The sequence below is a fragment of the Episyrphus balteatus genome, chromosome 4 (genome assembly GCF_945859705.1).
Source record: "Episyrphus balteatus chromosome 4, idEpiBalt1.1, whole genome shotgun sequence".
NCBI classification, from domain to species: domain Eukaryota; kingdom Metazoa; phylum Arthropoda; class Insecta; order Diptera; family Syrphidae; genus Episyrphus; species Episyrphus balteatus.
Window position 1 is genome coordinate 3,738,987 of NC_079137.1, and position 21,709 is coordinate 3,760,695.

The 21,709-nt window shown below is 29.6% G+C and overlaps 1 protein-coding gene across 1 annotated transcript in view; it reads left to right on the forward strand.

The window, feature by feature from the left end:
• Positions 1-3,498: 3,498 nt before the first annotated feature.
• LOC129917760 (organic cation transporter protein) overlaps positions 3,499-21,709 on the forward strand; it is a 64,243-nt gene continuing 46,032 nt past the window's right edge. The window contains exon 1 of the mRNA XM_055997851.1: positions 3,499-3,826. Coding sequence (XP_055853826.1) covers positions 3,670-3,826 — 157 coding nt within the window. The 5' untranslated portion in view covers positions 3,499-3,669. The remainder of the gene's footprint in view (positions 3,827-21,709) is intronic.

The following is a 21,709-nucleotide window of genomic DNA, read 5'->3' on the forward strand; positions in this document are numbered from 1 at the left end:
CGGTGTTTGACTCAAAATATATAAGTGAAATAAGAATTGGAAAAAAAGTTAGTACTTAATTGGGTAGATTTTTTGGAATAAAAACTGTTTGAACTGTTTTTGAATTTTTTTTCAAAATTTTGTGTTTGAAATTTTTTGTTTCAAAAACTATTCATCAAAAAACATTTATATAAAAACCAGAAAGTGGTATACCTTTTTCCTTTAAAAAAAGGTATCGTTTAGTTTTGAAAGTGTTGCCGTTCTCTTTAAATATTTTTTTTTTTGATTTAAGGTAGAGTTCTTAATTTAAAATTTTTTTCACATTCAAGTGCTTGGCAGACCGTTTTTGCCACGGCTGACTAGACTTTTTTTTTGCAGTTACATGCCTGGGGATGTCCTTAAACATATTTCATATGACTTAATACACAACCAAAAAAGTAAAAAAACTAAAAAAAATTAATTTAAAAAAAATTTTTTTTTTGTTTGTTTTGACTGTTTTGGTAAGGAAATTTTTTTATAAATTTTTAAAAAACATTATTATTATAGGAAATTTAATTCTCTACAAAATTTGTTAAGAACAATATCTCAAAATTATGCTTTGTTTACGAGATATATTGAAAAAACCAAAAAGGGGGCTTTTGCACCCCTATCTCCAGTTCCCACCCTCTCATTTAATAGCACTCCGCGGTTTTATCTTTTTTATAACCCATTGAACGATTCCTGCAATAAAACCCGTGAACATCTTACTTCCTTTCTGAAAGACATAATTAATAGCCGTAATTTTGGCGTTGGTGAAAAAATAGAAGGTTTGGTAATTTTCAGTTTTCTCGAAAAGTAAAAGAGATTTTGACTTCTAGTTTTCGGTGTTTGACTCAAAATATATAAGAGAAATTAAAACAAAAAAAAAATAATACTTGATTGGGTAAATTTTATGAAAAAAAAAAACTGTTTGAACTTTTTTTGAATTTTTTTTCAAAATTTTGAGTTTGAAATTTTTTGTTTCAAAAACTATTCATCAAAAAACATTTATATAAAAACCAAAAAGTAGTATACCTTTTTACCTTTAAAAAAAGGTATCGTTTAGTTTTGTAAGTGTTGCCGTTCTCTTTAAATATTTTTTTTTTGATTTAAGGTCGAGTTCTTAATTTAAAATTTTTTTCACATTCAAGTGCTTGGCAGACTGTTTTTGCCACGTGTCACGAGATTTTTTCTTTTGCAGTAACATGCCTGGGGATGTCCTTAAACATATTTCATAGGGGTGAATACTAAGCAATTACCTGCAAACTTTAGGTCGCTGGCTCTTAGACTATAGAGCCTATTGAAGTCAATGGTGCCGGCCCTGTCATTACTATATTCGCTGTAGCAAACACGTGTTCTTCATGTCTCGTCTGCGGTAGTCAATATTGAAATTTGAGATGCATGCGAGTTGCACACAAGCGTTAAGTGTTAGAAGTGTTGGAATCAATGGTATAGTTTCTTTTTACTCGTTTCAATATAATGACAACTGACCGAAAAAAGCTAAAAAGCTATGTAGGTGGTAAATCCAAGCAGCCATTTTTTTTTGTATGTTTAAATGTTTAGCTTATCAGTGAATTTTTACTAGCCACAATTTTCTTTGCTCATACGATAAATATTTTTGGTAAAAAATTTTCGATTTTGCGAAATTAACCTGTTGAATTCCATGTTGAATTCTTGTATTTTGTTAAATTTCTCAGTTCTTATTTGTCTTAAAAAGACGTTAAAGTCTTTAAATGTAGTTAAACAAATTTCCCTCAGTTTCAAGTTTTTTCTCAACATTTCGTTATGCCAACAGTTTTTCAATCAATCAATCTGTCAATAAATACCTAAGCAAGTTATTAATTATATTTGTTTGCAAAAACACATTTTTTTGTCATACCTGTTGCTTGATCAAATATCAACATCAAAGCTATACAGTTTTTTCGTCATATTTACATAAATGTACATTAATCTTGGGCAAACAAATTCAGCTTAAACTTAAACCGTCTTAATATCAAACATTTGCAAAACAATTCTCAAGCATAAAATAAAAATACCTATATGAAATTTAATTTATTACATTTAAAGACTTATCTTTAGATCCAAAATGATGCCAAAAGGTGAATTTCGCAAAAAAATCTAAAAGACATTGTAGCCAAACTTTTCAAATTTCCCCACTAAGGGCCAATTTATTGAGCCTCCATTAAATTTTGAAATTTATCGCTTTAGTTAACGGCCTCGTTAAACTATTGTCGCCTTTAAGTATACATCATTTAAAATTCATTTAATTCACTCTTCTTTAGTTAAAGTCCTTACTTTTAATGGAAACTTTAAATTTAAAACTCTGTTAAAAATATCCTAGGGATTTTTTATATTGTTTGAAAAATAATCTGTCAAAAGCTACAATTTTGTCAAATCAAATAGATTTGAATTGGAAGAAAAACCAAAAAACTATGACCCGTAAGTATTTTGCAGCTGAAAACGCCAGAAAATGAAAGAGATTAACGATATACCAGTGGTAACCAAAGAATGCTACAACCTACAATTGAAACCATGAGAAGAAGAAGGAGTTAAGTGAAATTTTTAATTTTTTCCATCGGTGTCAAATAACAACTTAAATTTAAGTGTTATCGGCATTCATCTCGTGTCATTGGTTTAGAAGTAAGCTTTATATCTCTTCTTCTCATGGCTTCAATTGCAATTTTATGTATGTTATGTATGTATTATGCAGCATCTCAAAAATGATTAGTTTTGAAGTGGAGAATATAATCTAGTAGATCTAGTATTATCTGTGCGAAGTAGACAAGAAATGCATTAATTTCTTTGAATTTTGTTCTTTTTTATGGTACAAATGCATGTGTGTATACCTACAAAAAATTCTAGTCTGGACTTTTTTCATAATTGTGATGTTTTTTTTTTTTAATAATTCTTTAGCTCATTTGACATTTTTCAAATAAAATAATAATTCAAATAAAAAAATTAATGAAATGACATTTGACACTAATGGAGAGTGAATAAATAGAAATTCTGTTTAAAACCTCCATTAGCTCTAAAAATCCCTCTTAAAAGGTCGATTTTGGTGTTTTAACTAAAACTACTTTTAAATTTAATGCTCAATTAGTTAATGATGCCAAACTTCAAAAAAATCCTTAAAAGAGACTGAATTAAACGAAATTGGTTTTTAATTTTAAAATTCCCTTTTTCAATGGCGATTTAAGTTTAATGGAGAGTCAATAAATTGGGCCTAAATGGTATAAAATAGACTAAAGTTTCTCTAACTGTAAATAATATCGTTTTTTTTTTTTTTTTTTTTTTTTTTTATAATGTTTTAATAAAAAGGTACTTCAGAAAGTTTCTTACAAGTTCATTAATTGAATAATAATTGCAATTCCTACTTCAAAACAATACAAAAATAAAACTTTGTTATCACAAGTAAATATTTTGCCTTGAAATTATCATCACAAAAAAATTAAATTTGAAAGTGAAAGAATTTATTTGAAAATAAATTGTGCTTCACATAAAAAGTACCAAATCGAAATGTTGTGAAAAATACAAAATAAATACATTCATACATAAAATATGCACATATGGTATATAAAACAAATTATATTCAATGTGCAAAGATACAAATAAGAAAGAATTTTAAAAATCTAGTTAACAACTATAAAAAAAAGTGAGTGAAAGTAATACATAATGGATAGTGAAAAAGACAACAATGACGCCCCAGAGAAGGGAGAACTATTTGAATACTTTCCTTTCAATAAAACTTGGAAGAAAATTGGAACTATCAACGATGAGGATAATGAAGCTAATAGACTGCTGCTGGAGCAGGAAGATTCAATTCCAAATGGTAAGTTTGTTTTTTGTTTAATTTTGTTATTTTGTTAAGATTAAAATTCAACGGATACTGTGGCGTATGCGTAACTTTTTTTCTTAATTGAAAAAGTTAGCTTAAATAAATTAATTAATAGTAGAGTAACTAAAGCAAATTATTAGGGAACCCGGCCGAACAGCTCTGATTTTGACGATTTTTTTTTTCAAACGTAGGTAATTAAAAATACTTTAAAGTCTATAGATTAAAAATTGCCGGTGTTGCCGTATTGTTTTTTAAAATTAAAATTAATTTTTTTTTTAACAAAACCATTTTGTTTGCTTAAATTTCATAAAACAAATGATAGCAAAAGATTCTCTAGGTAATTTAAGGAAGATATATAAAAGGCAGTAAGGGACAATCTTTCATCGTTTAAGCGATAAATGCAATTTTCTAACATTCTGACCTCAAACACAAAAAAAAATATTTTGAAAACAACGGCAACACCTACAATATTTTAAAATACATTTTTAAAAAGCCAGAAGCTCATTCTTATCCCTTAAATTTAAATCCACTAAATTTAACTAAGACTTTTTGAAAAAATGGTCCTCAAACTCAGAATTAAAAAAAAAAAATGTTATTAGAAAAATTTAAAATGACTTTTTTCCAAACTTTTTCTAATAAAATAAAAATTTATTTAAAAAAATTTTTGGCCATAAATATTATCAGCTGAATTTCGAAGCAAAAAAGGTAAAATATATCACACTTTTGAAAAAAAAAAATGAAAAATTACTTCAATTTCAATGTTTTTTTTATTAAAACTGAATTTTTGCATTGAAATAATTAATTTTCTCAAGGACTATGGTAAATAGGAACTTTAAATTTTTGCTATTTAACTTTCAACAGTAAGGGTTATTAAATGAATAAAAAATAATTTTTTGTTTAGATGTTGAACTTTAAAAAAAAAAATAAGTTGCATTTTTTTTCAAAACTTTTATTAAAAAAAGTTCTTCGAAAATGAAATATTTTTTAATTTTTTTCATAAACCGTAATACATATTGACATTTCCTTTTATAATTTGAAATCATAATAAATGCGACCAAAAAAAATTGAAAATAAATGCATTTTATATTACGACCAAGTTTAAAAAACGACATGTTAAAATTTTTTCAATAATTTTTTTTTTCAAAAATCTGAGTTCAATTACCATTCTTTCAAAAGCCGTTCATTCAATTAACTTAATTTTAATTTTACATATATGACTAAGCTTCTAGCTTTTAAAAAATGTATATTTGAAAATTGTAGGTGTTGCCGTTGTGTTCAAATATTTTTGTTTGTGTTTGAAGTCAATTAATAAGAAAATTGCATCTATCGCTTGAACTATGGAAGATTGTCCCTCACTCCCATATATGTTTTTTCCTTGAATTTCCTAGACAATCTTTTGGCATCAATTAATTTATGAAATTTAAGAAAAATTTTTGAAAAAAATTTGTTTTTGTTCACAAAAATCTTCAATTAAATTTAAAAAATCAAAACGGCAACACCGGCAATTTTTAATCTATAGACTTTAAAGTATTTTTAATTACCGACGTTTGAAAAAAAAAAGATCATCAAAATCTAAGCTGTTCGGCCGGGTTCCCTAACATTGCCAATTTTTGAGCTTTAGTTACTCCACTATAAAACCAATTGATATGAGAAGTATAACATAAGTAGTAATTTAAAATTTTTCATAAAGAATTCGCATACAAAAATAAAATGCACGACTGGGGCCCGTTTTTCATGTTAAAAATAGTAAAAGTAAAGTTTTTTTTTTTTTAAATTAAAAAAAATGGTTTTAATCTTTAGAAGAATTTTTGGGTAAAAAATTAAAAAATTATTGTTTTGTACAAGAAATAGTTTTTTTTTATATATGTAAAGTTAGTATTTAATAGTTTTTTTATACAAAAAATTTTCAAACATTTTCAAAAAAAAAAAAAAATATGTACGTAAAATAATTATTCGACACAAAAAAAAACAAAGTTTAACAAAATTCAGCGAACGTCCGTTTTGAAAAAATAAGATTTTGTTAAAAAAAATTTATTTCTTTTAATACAACAATATGTTTTTCTAAAATTTTAAGCTTGGACTATACATTACATCAAAACACAAAGTCAAAAAAGTACGAAAAAGTAAAAAAAGCTCAAAATATAAAAATCACATGTATATTTACCTGACATTTATTGGAAAAAAATTAACTAAAAAAGCTCTTTTGTTTTTGAAGTTTTGAAATTTCAAATAAAAAAAAATTTTAAAAATAAACAAATTACAGTCAACTCCATCTAAGTCGAATTGTCACAGGACACGAAAATTGGTTCGAGAATGAAATTTGACTAAGAGGAATCTATTTAATCTTTTTGCTGCAGGCGGTTTCATTAAAAACGGTAAAACAATTTGAGTTAGAGGAAAATTTGACCTAAACGAAGTACGACTTATAGGGAATCGACTGTATTTGAAATTTCAATTGTTTGTCAAAAGAGCTTTTTTTTGCAAAATGACAGGAACTATGTGATCGAAGAGGTACCTTACGGAAAGGATATAAAATATTGTTTGAGTGTATTTGTTTTTAAAACTTTGTGAAAATTGAAAGCTTGGTCTTGTTCAAGCTTTTTGAATCGAATACTTTTTTAAAATGAAAGAGAGATATATAGGGTAGAAGGGGGAGGATTTGCCAGGATTAAGGATTGACTTAACGCAAAGTTTTTACGTTTGTTTTAATATTATTATATCTGATATTATTATTGACTTTATTATCTTCACTTAAATATTTTTTTCATCTTGAAACGAAAAGTGAGGTGGCAAAGCCTCCACATGTGGGAGACTTTGCCACGGGGGTGGGGATGGATTGCCAGTTACCTAAATATCAAAGCTAATACAAATAAAACCAATAATTATAAACAAAACTTCTTTTTAGCTGAAAATACGAAGAACTAATTGTTTTTTTAGGATCCTGCCATCCTCTTTTGAGGAAGCTCGCAAAAGCAAAACCTACCCAAAAACAAATGGCAAATGCACCCCACAACCTAATCTTTCAAAAATTTACTTATAACTTTTTTATAATTTAAACAGCAAAAAAATCACTTCTACACAGCATAGTACACATAATTTTTAAAAAATATTTGTATGAAAAAGTAATTTAACAAGACAAATACCTAAAATCTACGACGGTTATGTATCTTCAAATTTTGGTTTTCAGCATTAAAAAACTAAACTAAATTTCGTGTCCAGCAAAAAGCTGTCAAACTTTGTGGAAAGTTTGCAATCATAAATGTGCAACAGAAAATGATTTTTCGGTATTTAATATTCTGTTGGTTTGGAAAAAAACCTGGGGTGGCAAAGGTACCCCATTGGCAAATGCTTCCCCTTCTACCCTACAAACAAGCTTCTAGGGGGAAGAAGAAAAAACATCTTGTTTACTTTTATGTACTTTTTTGACTTTGTGTTTTGATGTACATAGTTCAGGCTTTACAAAATCTTACAGTTACAAAAAAGCGTTGTATTTTTTTACTTGCTCTATAGGGCAAGTATAATTGGTTTCGTGTAGAAAAAAAAATCGAGGTTTTAATCAAAACCAACATTACGATGATGGAGAAGATAAAAAAAGTGGTTTTCGTCATGCCGTCCGTCGGTCTGTGCGTGTGTGCGTTTGTGCGTCCATCTGTACATGGAGCTAGGGCCTAAACGGATGGATGGATTTGCTTTAAACTTGGTACAGATGATTTTTACGTGATTCCCTAGGTCCGTTTTTTTTATTTTTTTAATATCTCCAATTTAACGCATATCTCCCATATAACGTTTTCGAGGTATTTCAAATTTCTCGAAAACGGCTCTAACGATTTCGTTTAAATTTGGTGTGCGCAGTACTCTTATTGATTCTAACAAAACTGCGTTTTTAGTTTTTCTCAAAAAATGCCGAGAGCGGAAATATGGCGTTGCCGTTTTTCAAAAATTGACATGTTTTTTAAGTTTATATATTTCATCAAAGCATAAGTCAATTTTTTCAAAATTTACAGACATCATAGGTATTGAAGTGTAAAATGTAAAAAAAAATTACAAAAAAAAAGTTTTTCAAAAAATATTTAAAAAATTGAATTTTTTTAACTTTCGATTTTTTTTTTTGTTTTTATTTTTTTTTTCTCCACAAAATCTTAAATTTCCAATAGATATTTAAGATAAAGATGCTTTGAACTACAAGAGCAAGTACGTGCGACCCAGTCGTGCATTTTATTTTTCGTTGAAATCGTTAAAATCGTTTGAGGAAAAATTTGAAAATTTTTTTTTAGAGCTATGTAAAATAAACAATACATACCATAGTGAGAAAAACCGAAAAAATCATTTATTTTCAAAAACGGCTTAAAAGAATTTAGTCAAATTTTGTGTGTATAGTGTGACAAATTAACGATGTTCCTGTCTTTATCTTTATTTTTGACTTACTTGTTAACGATTCAACCGATTTCAATTAATATTTTTATATAAAAACGTTTTTAAAACTTTAAAATTAAGAAACAAATTAAAAAAAAAAAAAAAAAAAAACATTTTTTAATTTTTCAATCTTTTTTTTTAAGTCAATTTTTTTTTATTAAGGGTTGATAATTTTTTTTAATTGTGTGTATGAGATAATTGCTTTTAAGCAACAAATCATTACCTAGTATTTTTTTAGATACATCCATATAGATTTCAAAAACGAGCTTTTGTGATATTTGGCAAGGAAACTCTGTCCAAGCCACTTGTAAGAAAATAATTTAAAAGACCGGTGGTGTTATTGCTCTTAAGCTTCGAATTAACTTTTCAAAAATACCAATTATTCTCGGTAGATTTTCATAAAAATAGCAATTCTTTATGGTGGTTTGAGTTTGGCCTCTAAAATGGCTGTTGTAGGAAGTTCTTTCTTAATCATAATAAGGAACCTACACCTCTCTTTCACCATAAATTTAAAAAAAATGGTACTGCAGTATACAACAACTGTAGTAACATGTATAGTTTTGCAAAAACAACAACATTAATTTAATTAATTGGGTCATTGACTAGATTAATGCCACTTGATCGTGGGTGCAAAATGTAAAACAATTATTTTAAATGCGTATATATCACATTAGATTAAAGTACTCCTTCTAATATGATTAAGGGCCAATTTTTCAATAGTCAGATAAACCTCAGTTAGAGCTTATTCCTAGGAATAAAAGTTTTTTTTATATTGACATTTATTCTTCTGATAGTCTAACTGACGATTGAAAAATCAGGGCTAAAACGAATAAAATTATTTCTAATTCTTTATATTACTATATTGTTCAGCAAACTTGTAGAGATACTTTTTCCCAAGTACACTTGAACTTTACAAACAGTCGTTGTTTTTTCCAGTTCAATTGGCGCGTACAAACTTTAATACTTTAGTTTTTTTTTTTCTTTTGCAAATAGTAGATTTATATATCGTTGACCATGATGTTAAACTATTTGAAAATATATTTTATGAAGAACTTAGATGAACCGACTCTATGACGGTATAACGACTATAATATGGAGATGTCAAATTAAATAATTTAGATTATGGCACCACTTGGCACTTAGTTAGTCACCCAACCATCACTGCCGCCAATCTATAGTCATTCTTTTAGTATGTAAGTGATGCATATAAATTTTTTTTACTAAGAATCCAATTTATCTATGATAAGTTTAGTAATAGACTAGAGAGGCTGATAGGGTAAATAGTTGTCAATTGTCTGTCCCACAGGGTTATTGTCATATCAAAAAAAAACACAGTTTTATCTCTGATTTATTGCAGCTTTGAATCTTTGACGTCATTAAAAAAAATAATCATGAATGCAGTCGAATGCACATTGTCAGCAAATGAAATGCTGTCGATCGGACGTAAAAAAGTGAGTCAGTAAAAATATTGTCGCAAGGGTCAATTCGATGACGAGTCTGATTCCCACGTTAAACAAATTAGACGTGTTCATAATCACGTTGGACTGACTCAACCGATTTATTTTGACGTCTCTCAAAGAAAAATTTTTCTCTAATTCTTTATATATTGGGGGATTTGAAGCTGTACGTCTGAAAGCACGTAAAATGTCTGTCATGGGTAATTTTGGAATCAGGAAGATAAGGGCAACACAATTTGACTATTGTAGAGTATTTGGGCAAGAATGAAAAATACGTCATGGGTGGTTTTGTAAAGAGGGAGAAGAGGGTGTCAGGATCTGACTAATTTGAAGTGGTTGTCCTCACTTAATCAATATTTAAAAATAAATGCTAGGTAACACTCGGGCAAGATGATGATGAATGCTGTCATTTGTTTGTCGTTGAGCTTCGGCTAATTCCTTAGGAATGTCTAGGTTTTGGGACCACAGTTTTTTTGCGCCATCTAGTAGTGATTCGACCGTTAGGAGATCTCTGGATTCCTGTTCCTGAAATCTATATAAAACCTAATGCTTGCAACGTATTGCGAGCTTCTATGGTTTACTCGTTAATGGCTGCGATTCACCTGCCAGTTTCCACTGTAAACTCCAAATTTCAGCGACGATTTTGGGATATAACAGATTCGTCTGCGATTAACCAGTTTAAGCTGTGATTTGCCTACCAGTTCTCACGGCCACCAGTTTCAGCTACAATTTGGAAATTTCACTTGTGATTTATCAGTTTCTGCTGGGACTTGCCTGCGATTTAATAGTTTTTGATGTTATTTACCAGGTTTCCCTGCGGTTGACTAAGTTGGCCTGCTATTTACAGGTTTAGGTTGCGATCTTCTTGGCTAATCTGTGATTTACAATTTTCTCCACCGCTACAATTCATCAGCTTTGGCTTTGATTTCCCAGTTTGTCTGTGATATGCAAGTGCGAATCACTAGTTTCCGATACCATTTTCCAGGTTTATCTACGATATATCAATTCAACCTGTGATTTATCAGTTTTTGTTGCTATTTAGTACCAGTTTTGGATGCGACCAACCGGATTTGCTTGCCATTAGGTATACCTACTATTTACCAGTTCTAGCAGCGATTTGCCAGTTTCGGGAAAAATTTACTATGTTAACTTGCAATTTACCAGGGCCCTATTGCACCAACCACTTTGCACTTTGCATTTTGCAAATTTGCACTTTAATTTTGCAAATTCTGTTGCACCAAACTCCAATTTGCAAAGAGGAAATTATTTTTTTTGAAAAGTAAAACAAAAATTCCTTCTTTGCAAATTTTGTTGCACCAACCACCAATTTGCATAGCACAAAGTACTTTTCTGAAAAGTGCAAAGTTTTGCCAATTTGCAGAGAATTCTTCGATTTCGTTGCACCAACCAAAAAAACTTTGCACTTTCCATATTAAATTCTGCAAAGCTTTGCAATTTCCATTTCTCGTGTAAAGTTTGCAAAATGCAAAGTGCAAATTGGTTGGTGCAATAGGGCCCAGTTCTAGCTACGATTCGTGTTTCGTGCTTCGCCGACTATTATAATTTTGTCTTAAATAACAATTATTATCCACTTAGATGGAATGGAAATGCGTCAAGGTAATACAAGTAGCAATTTATAAGCCCCTAAATGTATGGCAACCTAACCTAACCTAACCTAGAGTTCTATTTGTAGTCTGCTCTGTTATGAAATGCTAATTGAGGACTGTTTAGCTTTCCGCTTGAATTATAATGTCCAAATCACTTACCCATCCTTTTTTCTTTACCAACACTTGTTAACCCTTCAAAAATTTCTCTTAAAGCGGATTTGTTTTACAAGGCCCTATTTTCGGTCACTCAATGTGTACATCATAAGAACCATTAGATTGACAGGTTCTTAACACCAATTTTACTGTTTGCCAAATTAAAAAAATAAAACCTTTTAGTCAAATAGAAAAAAATCAATCAATTTGCCTTTGATACTTTTGTTATACAATCTTTCTTCCATTCTTTATCGTTTGTATAACTCACTTTCAATTTCCACAACGTCAAGTCCATTTTGTCGATTACACAGGTGACATCTACTCTGGTTCCGGTTGTCGCTCCATCACACAAAAAAAAAACTACAACCCCTACAAAAAACAATTAACAATACACAAAGAAAAAAAAATCGACAATGGCAACACCAGTGTGATGTCGGTTCTCATTCGCGTCCATACCTCATTCACCACCTCACTGTATTAACCCCAACCAACCTTCAATCTCTCCAAAAACGCCAACCTTCTCTATGCTTCGAGAATGAATTTACGCTATTTCACGCTCTCGTGATTTCAATTCGTGACTTTTCTGTTTTGCGGTAGGTCAGGGTCGTCGTTTCACCAGTTTCAGGGTAGAAAATTTGCTCGGTCGTCGTCGTCGTCATCATCATCATCATCGTCGAGCACCAAACAAGGTTAATTTAGTTATAATACAGGGGATGTTGGTTTGGTACATAAAATCGTTCGCGGAAGGTGAATGAGCTTAAAATTTAATGAAACAAAGCTTGGCTGCACAAATTTAAATGCACTTAAAGATACATCTACCTTAACCTTCTGATATGATGAGTTACCTAGCTACCATCATTCTCTGACTCTGTCTCTGGGGATGAGGGAGGTTATTCGTTAATCCCATTCATTTAAATTCCCGTCGCTTTGATTGATAGCCATCATCATCATCTGGATGCTAGGGATCTAGGGAGGCCTTGCTCTTTCGGTGTAGAAAATGGAATTTAAGTTTTTTTTTTTTTTGTTGAGTTGAGAATTCAAAGTCAGTTCATGGCTACCAGAGGTTACACGTGAGACGTGACAAGAATTTAAAAGTGTATAACTTGCATTTTTTATGCTCATATCTAGAACTTTTCTCGGGGTATTTGCCCTCGTCCTCGTTTAACCTAGTTGAATGTCTGCGAGGTAACTACTTTAAAAAGACATCAGTATTAAATAAGATTATAACTCAAGACTCAACTAAATTCGTGACGTTATTCAGATGGCCAATTCAATCAAATTGCACTAGTGTAAACAATATTCGAACAGGTACCGATATTCAATCGTGCGGTCGTGACTTTAGTAAGATTGTAAGAATTCCGTCACATAAAATAAAAAATTTCATGTTAAAAAGTCTGACTATACTTGTTGAATGAGCAATTAAATGAACATGCATGCATAATGCGGCGGGAGTGGATATGATTGGAACGTTTATTGTGGCGCCTTCTTAAGGTACATGATAATGTCGTTAATAGTTGCTCAGGTGGTGGTCGTACGGAAACTACATTAAAATGTTAGATTTAATGTAAGCTCCCTTAGCTGTAATGAAATAAACTTTTAACGAAACGAAATGTGAATTCTTTTATACTCGTATGTATAACAGTTTTTTTACTTCAATTAAGCATAGTCCATTGTAAGCTGCATCTCTCTTCATAAAAAGAAAAAATAGAAAAATAAGTATACTTTTATACTGTTATACTTTTATACTTTTATACTTTTATACTTTTATACTTTTATACTTTTATACTTTTATACTTTTATACTTTTATACTTTTATACTTTTATACTTTTATACTTTTATACTTTTATACTTTTATACTTTTATACTTTTATACTTTTATACTTTTATACTTTTATACTTTTATACTTTTATACTTTTATACTTTTATACTTTTATACTTTTATACTTTTATACTTTTATACTTTTATACTTTTATACTTTTATACTTTTATACTTTTATACTTTTATACTTTTATACTTTTATACTTTTATACTTTTATACTTTTATACTTTTATACTTTTATACTTTTATACTTTTATACTTTTATACTTTTATACTTTTATACTTTTATAATTTTATACTTTTATACTTTTTTACTGTTATACAATGATTGTGAAAATGCATTTTTTTTGCATTTCTCTGAGCAAATTAGAAAGAAATGTATTGATTTTAACACTTTTTCATTTATAGTCAAGTTTTCCATGTGATTTCAATATTTTGTCTATTTCTTGGAGATCTGCAAACGGTCAGCTAAGTGTCAGAAATTATTCAGAATTTTGACAGTTTTAACTTGGTGAAAATTATCAAACATTTTTGATTACCAAGTGCACTCTAGTGAAAAAAAAAATACCTTTTTTAAGACTTTCTAAGACAATAAGCACCGATGAGTAGTAAAAGAAAGAAAACTGAAGTCAATCTGTCATTCGTCTAAATGCGTTAAATAATTTATTTTCCTGCGACAGCAATACTTGGTCATAATATTGTGGTTGTAGTAAGAAATACAATTCGAATAAATTGAAATACATTCATGTATATTTTTTCCACTCAGATGCATTTTTGTTTATATACAATTTACCAAACATTGGATGCATATATTCATATTTGGATTTGTTGATTTGTTAAATTGAAAATTTGTGGGTGGAAAGTGAATATTTCTTGTTAAGAATTGGCTAAATTGGATGAAAAGAATTTTTTTTTTTTCAAATCTAAAATTGATTTGTTTGACTTTTTGAGAGGAAATTTTAACTCAGAAGTGTCAGAAACTTTTATACACTCCTATCATAAATTGAATTTACTTTTCAAACAAAAATTTCTTTCACAATGTATTGACCATGTTTTTCAATGGATAGGAATTTATTTGAAATTTTCGGCTTTTAAATTGAATTCGAATATTTGGTGCAATCCAAACATGTTTGCCTTGGCTCAGGGTCAGGTGGAGGAAATCATGGAAATCATGAAACAAAATATACACTTATTTCAAAAACGTAAACGATCTCGAAGATTTACCGAAAATTGAATATTCAATTTAATTTTTTGTCATATAGAGTCAAATTTTCTCAAGTGTGTTCTTTCTAAAACAGTCAATCTTAAATTGATGAAATGAAAGTCTAAAAAAGAAACCGTTTTTTGGCCCTAAGTTCTAATTTTTTAGGTGTTACGGAATTTTTAAATAGCGTTTTGTAATCGGTGAAGCAAGCTCTACTTTTCGCCAGCATATATTTTTGGTTTCACATAACTTAGTCGTACCATTGTAAAAAACATGTTATTTTGCAAAGTTTAAACATCCACAACTTTTTTTTATGATTTGCAATAAAATTTTCTTTCAGATAATGAAAGCTTATGAAATTTCTAATCGAATATAAGAAAAATGGTTTTCGTACATACCCCAAAAGTTAGTAAAAATTCCATTGTTTATAACAAAATCAATTGTTTATAAATAATTTTTTGTTTTTTTGAAAAATTGGTAACATATGTACCAAATTTCATTAATTTCTATTTTTTCATTACTGAGATACAGTCATTTTAACAAAAAGACGTACAAAATTTAATTTGTTTATAACTTTTAATAAAACTTTTTGAAAAATACTTTGGAATATTATTTTTAATATATAAATCTTCCAATGTATGCAAAAAAAACTATCAAACTCGACAAGTCGGTTTTAGGTAGCCCACTTGAGAAACAAATTTGATGAGTGACATTCGGTTAAATTATTAAATTTGAGCCTGTAAAGTTTTAAATTTTTTGAACAAAAATGGTTTGGCTGGAATTTAAAATTGATCGAACAAGGTCCAAGAGACGCAATGTTATTACCACAAGAAACTTCAACCGGTTGGCGGCACGTGTTAGAATTAAGTTAGAGACTTGAAACTTGGGGAATATTATTTTTAGTTTATTTTCAACCATATAAGATCCTTGGAGCATAGACATTCTAATTATTTTAAAATAACGAACACCCTATTGTGCACCTTGCAATTCACATCATGAATAGCCACATTTTCTATTTACGAAAAAGTAGCATAGATTCCGCAGTTTTGGTCAAATTCAATAAAAAAAAATACGCCAATTTGTGAATTTGTGCCTAAATGTATATTCTTTTAGAATATAACCTTACTTTATTTTTTTGTTTGATTTATTTTGCAAAAAAAATTGAGTAAAGTTGAAAAAATTGAGAAAAAAATCACTTTTTCAAGATTTGTGGGATGAAAACCTACACTTAATTCGTTTAAACCATAGACTTATATACATCATTCAAAAGGTCTGGAAATCCTCTTTCCAAAAACATAGAACATATTGAGAGTTGTTAGAAAAATGACTGAGATATTGATAGATTACATCATAAAGTCTGTAAAAATGGTTTTTTGTAAATAAAAAAAAAAAAATGGAGGGTTCCAAAAATATAACAAAAATATTTGTATGCATTATTCGACCATACAAACAGCCTACACTATGTAATTTGTCGGGTGTATTTTCAGTGTCGCACCGTGTATCCTGTTATCGAAATTTGATTAAAAAATCACATTTTTTTTTTAAATCCAAAAACTAAGTTTTTCAAAATTTTATTTTTGATTTATATTAAAATTGTATAAATATGCTTTTGTATACAATTGTTTGTTATTACTTGTTTGGGAGAAGTTCACTTTAAAAAAAAAATGTTCCCCGGCAGGGACCGTTTATAATGATAAACATGTCTAAACATTTTAATTTTTTTGAGAAAATTTGACTTTCACGAAATTGGTTCATGGCGGTAGTGATAGATACTGTTATTTTTGGTTGAAAGAAGTTACTTCCAAAAACTCCTCTGTAGGATTTCTAAAAAACGCTTTATACCAAGTTTGAAGTGAAGCAGTCCATCGGTTTAGGCTATAGTTCTACTTACAGACACACAGACGGTCTTACAAGACCAATTTTTTTCGCATCCACTATTATTGTTATATCATGTGTGATTCCTATTCCAACTTTTTTTCTACAACTTGATAGTAATTACATTAAATACATATGTTCATAAATTACATATATCGCAAGTAAACTTTTAAATTTAACTTTCAAAATAATTCCTTCGAAATCCCTTCTTTTTTTAACCATAGCATAATTATTTAAAAAATGCAAAATGAATCCTGTTTGGCATCCGCTAAAATTATACTTCTCTACATACTCTAGTTATTAAACTTCTAGTTAAATATACTAATTTCTTTTCATATAATTTATTTACCGCAAAATAAAAACCATCAAACCCCCATTTTACCAACAACAACTACCTACAAAATATCGACCACATGGCCCCATCATGATCATCAGCGATATTTCGCACCAATAAAGGTGCAACATTTTTCATCTACATTCCTTCGAAGCTAATTTTTCAAATACCAAAGATATACCTCATTCCTAGCATAGTTTGTCTTGTTCGTGTCGTCTTTGTGGCTTTCCTTTGCTATACAAGAAAATTTCATTTATCTTTCCCACATTCCCCCCATACCCAATATAGCTAGCCACCCAATCCACACCATTACCAACCCTCTAATGAGCTAATAACAATCTCTACCAACCATATAATGGGGGTAAAAAGTATACAAGCCAGCCTAACTCACTCAAATGAATCAAAAGGGAAGCCCCATGAATATTATTTTTGCAAAAAAAAAAAACAAAAAAAAACGAATAAAAGCTTTTAACCTCCCCCAAATAGAATGAAAAGCTCTCTCTCTCTCTCTATTTCTCTTTGGAATTAGTCTGATTCTCTTAAGTGCCTTTATGCCACCCGCAAATGTAAACAACAGGTGATGCGATGGCCTCTTTACAGGACAAAAAACCAAAACCATTCCACTAAACAAAAATCCAAAGGGTGGGGGGGGGGGGGGTGGATGGTGTTGAAGGTTGATGATAGCACGCAAAAAAAAAACTTCAAACGCCATGTGGATACCACTTGACTCTTTCATCCGAAGAGAATAATAATTGTGCTCTGGAGAGTATTTTTCAAAAAAAAAAAAAATCAAACACATCTGAGAGGAAGCTGTGTATCTTTCAGATGCAAAGAATATTTATACGGTATTCGTTTTTTTCATTGCTGCCGCCGTTTGCCGTTCGTCGTATTTATAAAAGTACTACAACATGATTTCAAATGTTCAGTTACTCTTTGGTTTCCGTCGTGTATTGAAATAATGTTTTCGATTGAATATCCTCCGTTTATCCGTTTGAAGAATTGAGATACATTTTGTATCTTTTTGTTTAAGGTCCTTTTTTTTTTTATTTAATTGCAAATAAATTGTTGTAATTTATTATTCGCGCGGATGATTGACGTTTAGTGCAATTTAACTATCTCTCTTCTCTCCTTGCACGTTGCCCCCTGATTTGAAAAAAAAAGTAAAAAAGAAATTTATACAAAGTTTATCCAAAGGATCTGTATTGTGTATCTCGGAGGAAGGATTGTAAACTCTTTTCTCATCTGTTCAAACGTTCATCGTGTCACGTTCAAAAGCGGATGTGAGTGTGCATCAAAGCATTTAAGCACACGAAAGCCAGGTACTCGTACTCCTTGAAGTGTCATAGTGATATCCTTCTTCGACGATTATAACAACGATGTCGTGGGGCTGCTGCTTTTGCTGCGTTTAATTGCAATTGCGACGTCGTTGACGTAAACTACACCAGACCAAAGTCCTTTCTGATATCCTATATCCTTGTCGACGAGGGTGGTGCAGGAAGTGTTGCTCTTTTTTTTTTTATAATCCTGCTGTTGTTTTTGTTTAACGCTACTTTCATGCTTAGCGAGCAGGGCTCTCTCCAACTTGATGCCGTGTATCCGTGATGCTGTGTAGAAGCTGGTATCAGCAGGACCACCAGTAAATTGGCTGGAGTTATCCTTTCACAAGTTTGAATTCCTTTTCTCTCCACATGCTGTGTACTGTACTATCAGAGAACTATTGTGAAACTAACCATCTTTCCGCCCCCTCTGGCCCACCCACCCCCCAAAGCAGCAGCGTGTCTGGACTTTATTGTCGTTGCATAAATAATATAGCAAAGTTGTTAAAGTAATATTTATAGAAAAGTGTGCGTTGTCCTTTATTCCGTGTGCGTGTTTGTGTGCTACATTATTCTGTGAGTGTGTCGTAGTAAAAAAAAAAGGATATTAAATCCTTTAAAATCGTAATTTAAATAATGAATCCTTGCAAATAGAAAGATATTTTATATATATTTTTTTTTGCTTTTGCTTTGCTTGAAGGAATAATAATTATTAAAAGTGGTCCATTGATAGAGTTGATTTGCAACACTAATACAAGAGAACAGAAAAAGAAAGCAAATAACAAATAAAAGTAAAGCAAAAACAAGGAAAATATCCTGAGTATTTATTCAACAGATATCCTGAAACAACAACACGCAAATATAATTCGTAACAGATTGGAAAAGATTCATTTGGGGTGAGTTGTTATTTGTTTTTTTTTTTTTTTTCAGATTTGTTTTTAGAATAAGGATTCTTTTAGACTTCGGGCTGGGTATAGTATTCTACCACCCACATTTCTATTCTAATAGATATAGATAGGTGTATATGGCAATTAGATACTTTTTTTTTCTTTGCTTTTTTTTCCTTGAGCAGCCGGTCTTCTGTGTGCCTGATTTGAAAATAATGGAATGGTTGATATAGATAGACCCAGGACACCTCTCTTTCATTTATAGGCTCTGTTTATATATAAAAATTGTATATTTTGTTATATCTTATCCTGATGGTATTTTGTAAAAGAGGATATTCCTCTGGCTTGTGTCTTGTTATGAGATTGAAATATTATTCACTTAGATACTCCATCGTATCGTAAAGATATTCTTGTAAGAAAATGCCACAAATATTTTTGTATTCGATTGATGTTATGGCGGAGTGGTGTGTCCTTTTGGATCCTTCTTCTTTTTTTTTATAATACAGTCGAATTTATTGGAGATTGGGACATGCTAAAAAGCTTATAGGCGATAGGATGGTTTTTTTTTTTTTTTGTTAGAAGAAGTTTTGGAAATGATTGGACTTTTTTTTATAATGTATTGGATTGGATTATATTTTCTTTTTTGTTTGTTGTTGATATTTTGTGAAAGTAGATTGAAGTATTTTTCTTTGATATAATTGGAGTGATGTTGGGGATTTGTGCTTATGAGGAATTGAGATTTAAATGTGCAGTCAGGTATTTTGTTATTTGTTTTGAAAAAAAAAAAAAATGGGATTTAATTTAATCCTTTAAAGATATGTATTTGAATTCAAAATAAAATAGAATCTTAATGGGATTATGTTATCATCTTTGATTTACTCGTAAACACCAAATACATTTACCAAGTTGGTATTCCTATTTGTAATTTATTTAACATATTTAAGAACTAGAAATGCTTTTGTTATTAATATATTAAATATACTTGATCTATCTGAAAAAAACGAGTGTGACTTAAACATCATCACAAAAATCCATATTGCGTACTTTAAGGTTCACCATGGCGTATACGTAACTTTTTTTTTCCAAACAGTACTTAAAAGAACTTTGGTTGTACAATTCGGGGTTAAATGAACTGAATTACAATGGTAAATCTATTTTCAATATTTCGTTTATAAATTAATTGATGTAGGTACTAAGTTTTGTAGTTTTTCATTTGTTTTTAAAATTTTGAGAAAATTTGTTTAGTAGGTTAGGTAATCCAAAAAAATATTTTTTTATTTTGTTGATTTTTTTCAAAACTATTACTCAAGTAGCACAAAAGTCTAAAATACACCAAAATATTTGGTGTATTTTTTGCACTTTCGTGATATGCATTTTGAATATAAAAAATACACCATTTTCTCGTATATAATAAACTCCGGTGGTTAAAAAAATATACCGATTTTGGTGTATAAATGGCGCTAGTGGTATATTAAATGATCTGGTTTTTGGTGAAAATTATCCCTTTGAAATTGAAGAATACACAATAAATCTACGGATAAAATACACCATTTAAATTATTCTGATTTAAAATTTGAACCAAAGTTTATTTTTTACCTCAAACAGTGTGATGAATTCTAATTCACACCATTTGTTATGAAATAAATGTAAATGAATTTTTATTCACTTTCATAATATTGCCATAAGAAACTAATGGTTAAATATGAATTTGTTTGCCTAATTTTAAAACGAAACACATTCTGTCTACTAATTTTACATACTACCCCCTCTAAAAATCGAGCGCCTCAAAAATATCAGTGAATTAATGATTTTTTTGTTCGATTTTAAAAATCAGTTTTTCAAAAATTTTATTTTTTTTGTTGTTTTTACATTTTTTTTAGAAGAGTTCTTTTATAATATAATAAACCGCATAGAAAAAAACAAATTTCGGGATAATTAGGTCGATAAATATACTATTATAGAAAACTAATTAATTGCTGTCTACTTTTTTTAAATGGCGGCCATTGAAAAATATGTCGTCTCCTACTTATGCATTCTGGTGAATTTTATGTCCACAGGGTGTGCTTTCTACACCAAAGAGAGTTTACAAAATGTACCGTTTTGGTTGATTTCAGAATCGAATAATTTTATACACCATTAATGGTATATTATAAAAACAACTGAATATCAGTGTATTTTTTGCACAGAATCTTAAAAAAATGTTGAAATTTTTTACAGAAAAGACAGTGGTATAATTTTTATACCACTAATTTTGAGAAATACACCATATTTTTTCAATTTCCTCAATTTTACACCAAAATTAATGAATTTACACCAATTTATACACCAGTGTGCTACTTGAGTACACTTTTATGGAACTTTTAAATAAAGAAAAAATATAAATTTACTTGTATTTTATGGTCCAAAATGTTATGTTATGGACTCTCAAAATTTGGTAGCTTGTTCTGCCCTCAAAAAACTGGAAACCATTTGAAACCGCTATTTGAAATTTGGAAAAAGCACGTCTTAAACTTCCAACAATTTTCATAAATATAACAATAGCAATTCTTATGGGTCATTTATGACCCATATTTCGAAAATAATTTTTAACCATCCAAAAACTAATTTTGCAAAATTGAAACTCTTTGCGAGAAGTTGGCGATTAAACATAAACATACCCAGAAAGTTGTAACGAAAACACGTGATTGAGTCTGTTACTGAAAAGAGCATAGAAATCCAAAAAAGGAAAGTGTATCCAGTACATATGTACACTCGTTTGAAATTTTTTTTCTGATAACATTATCATTATTTTTAGAAAGGCTATTAAAA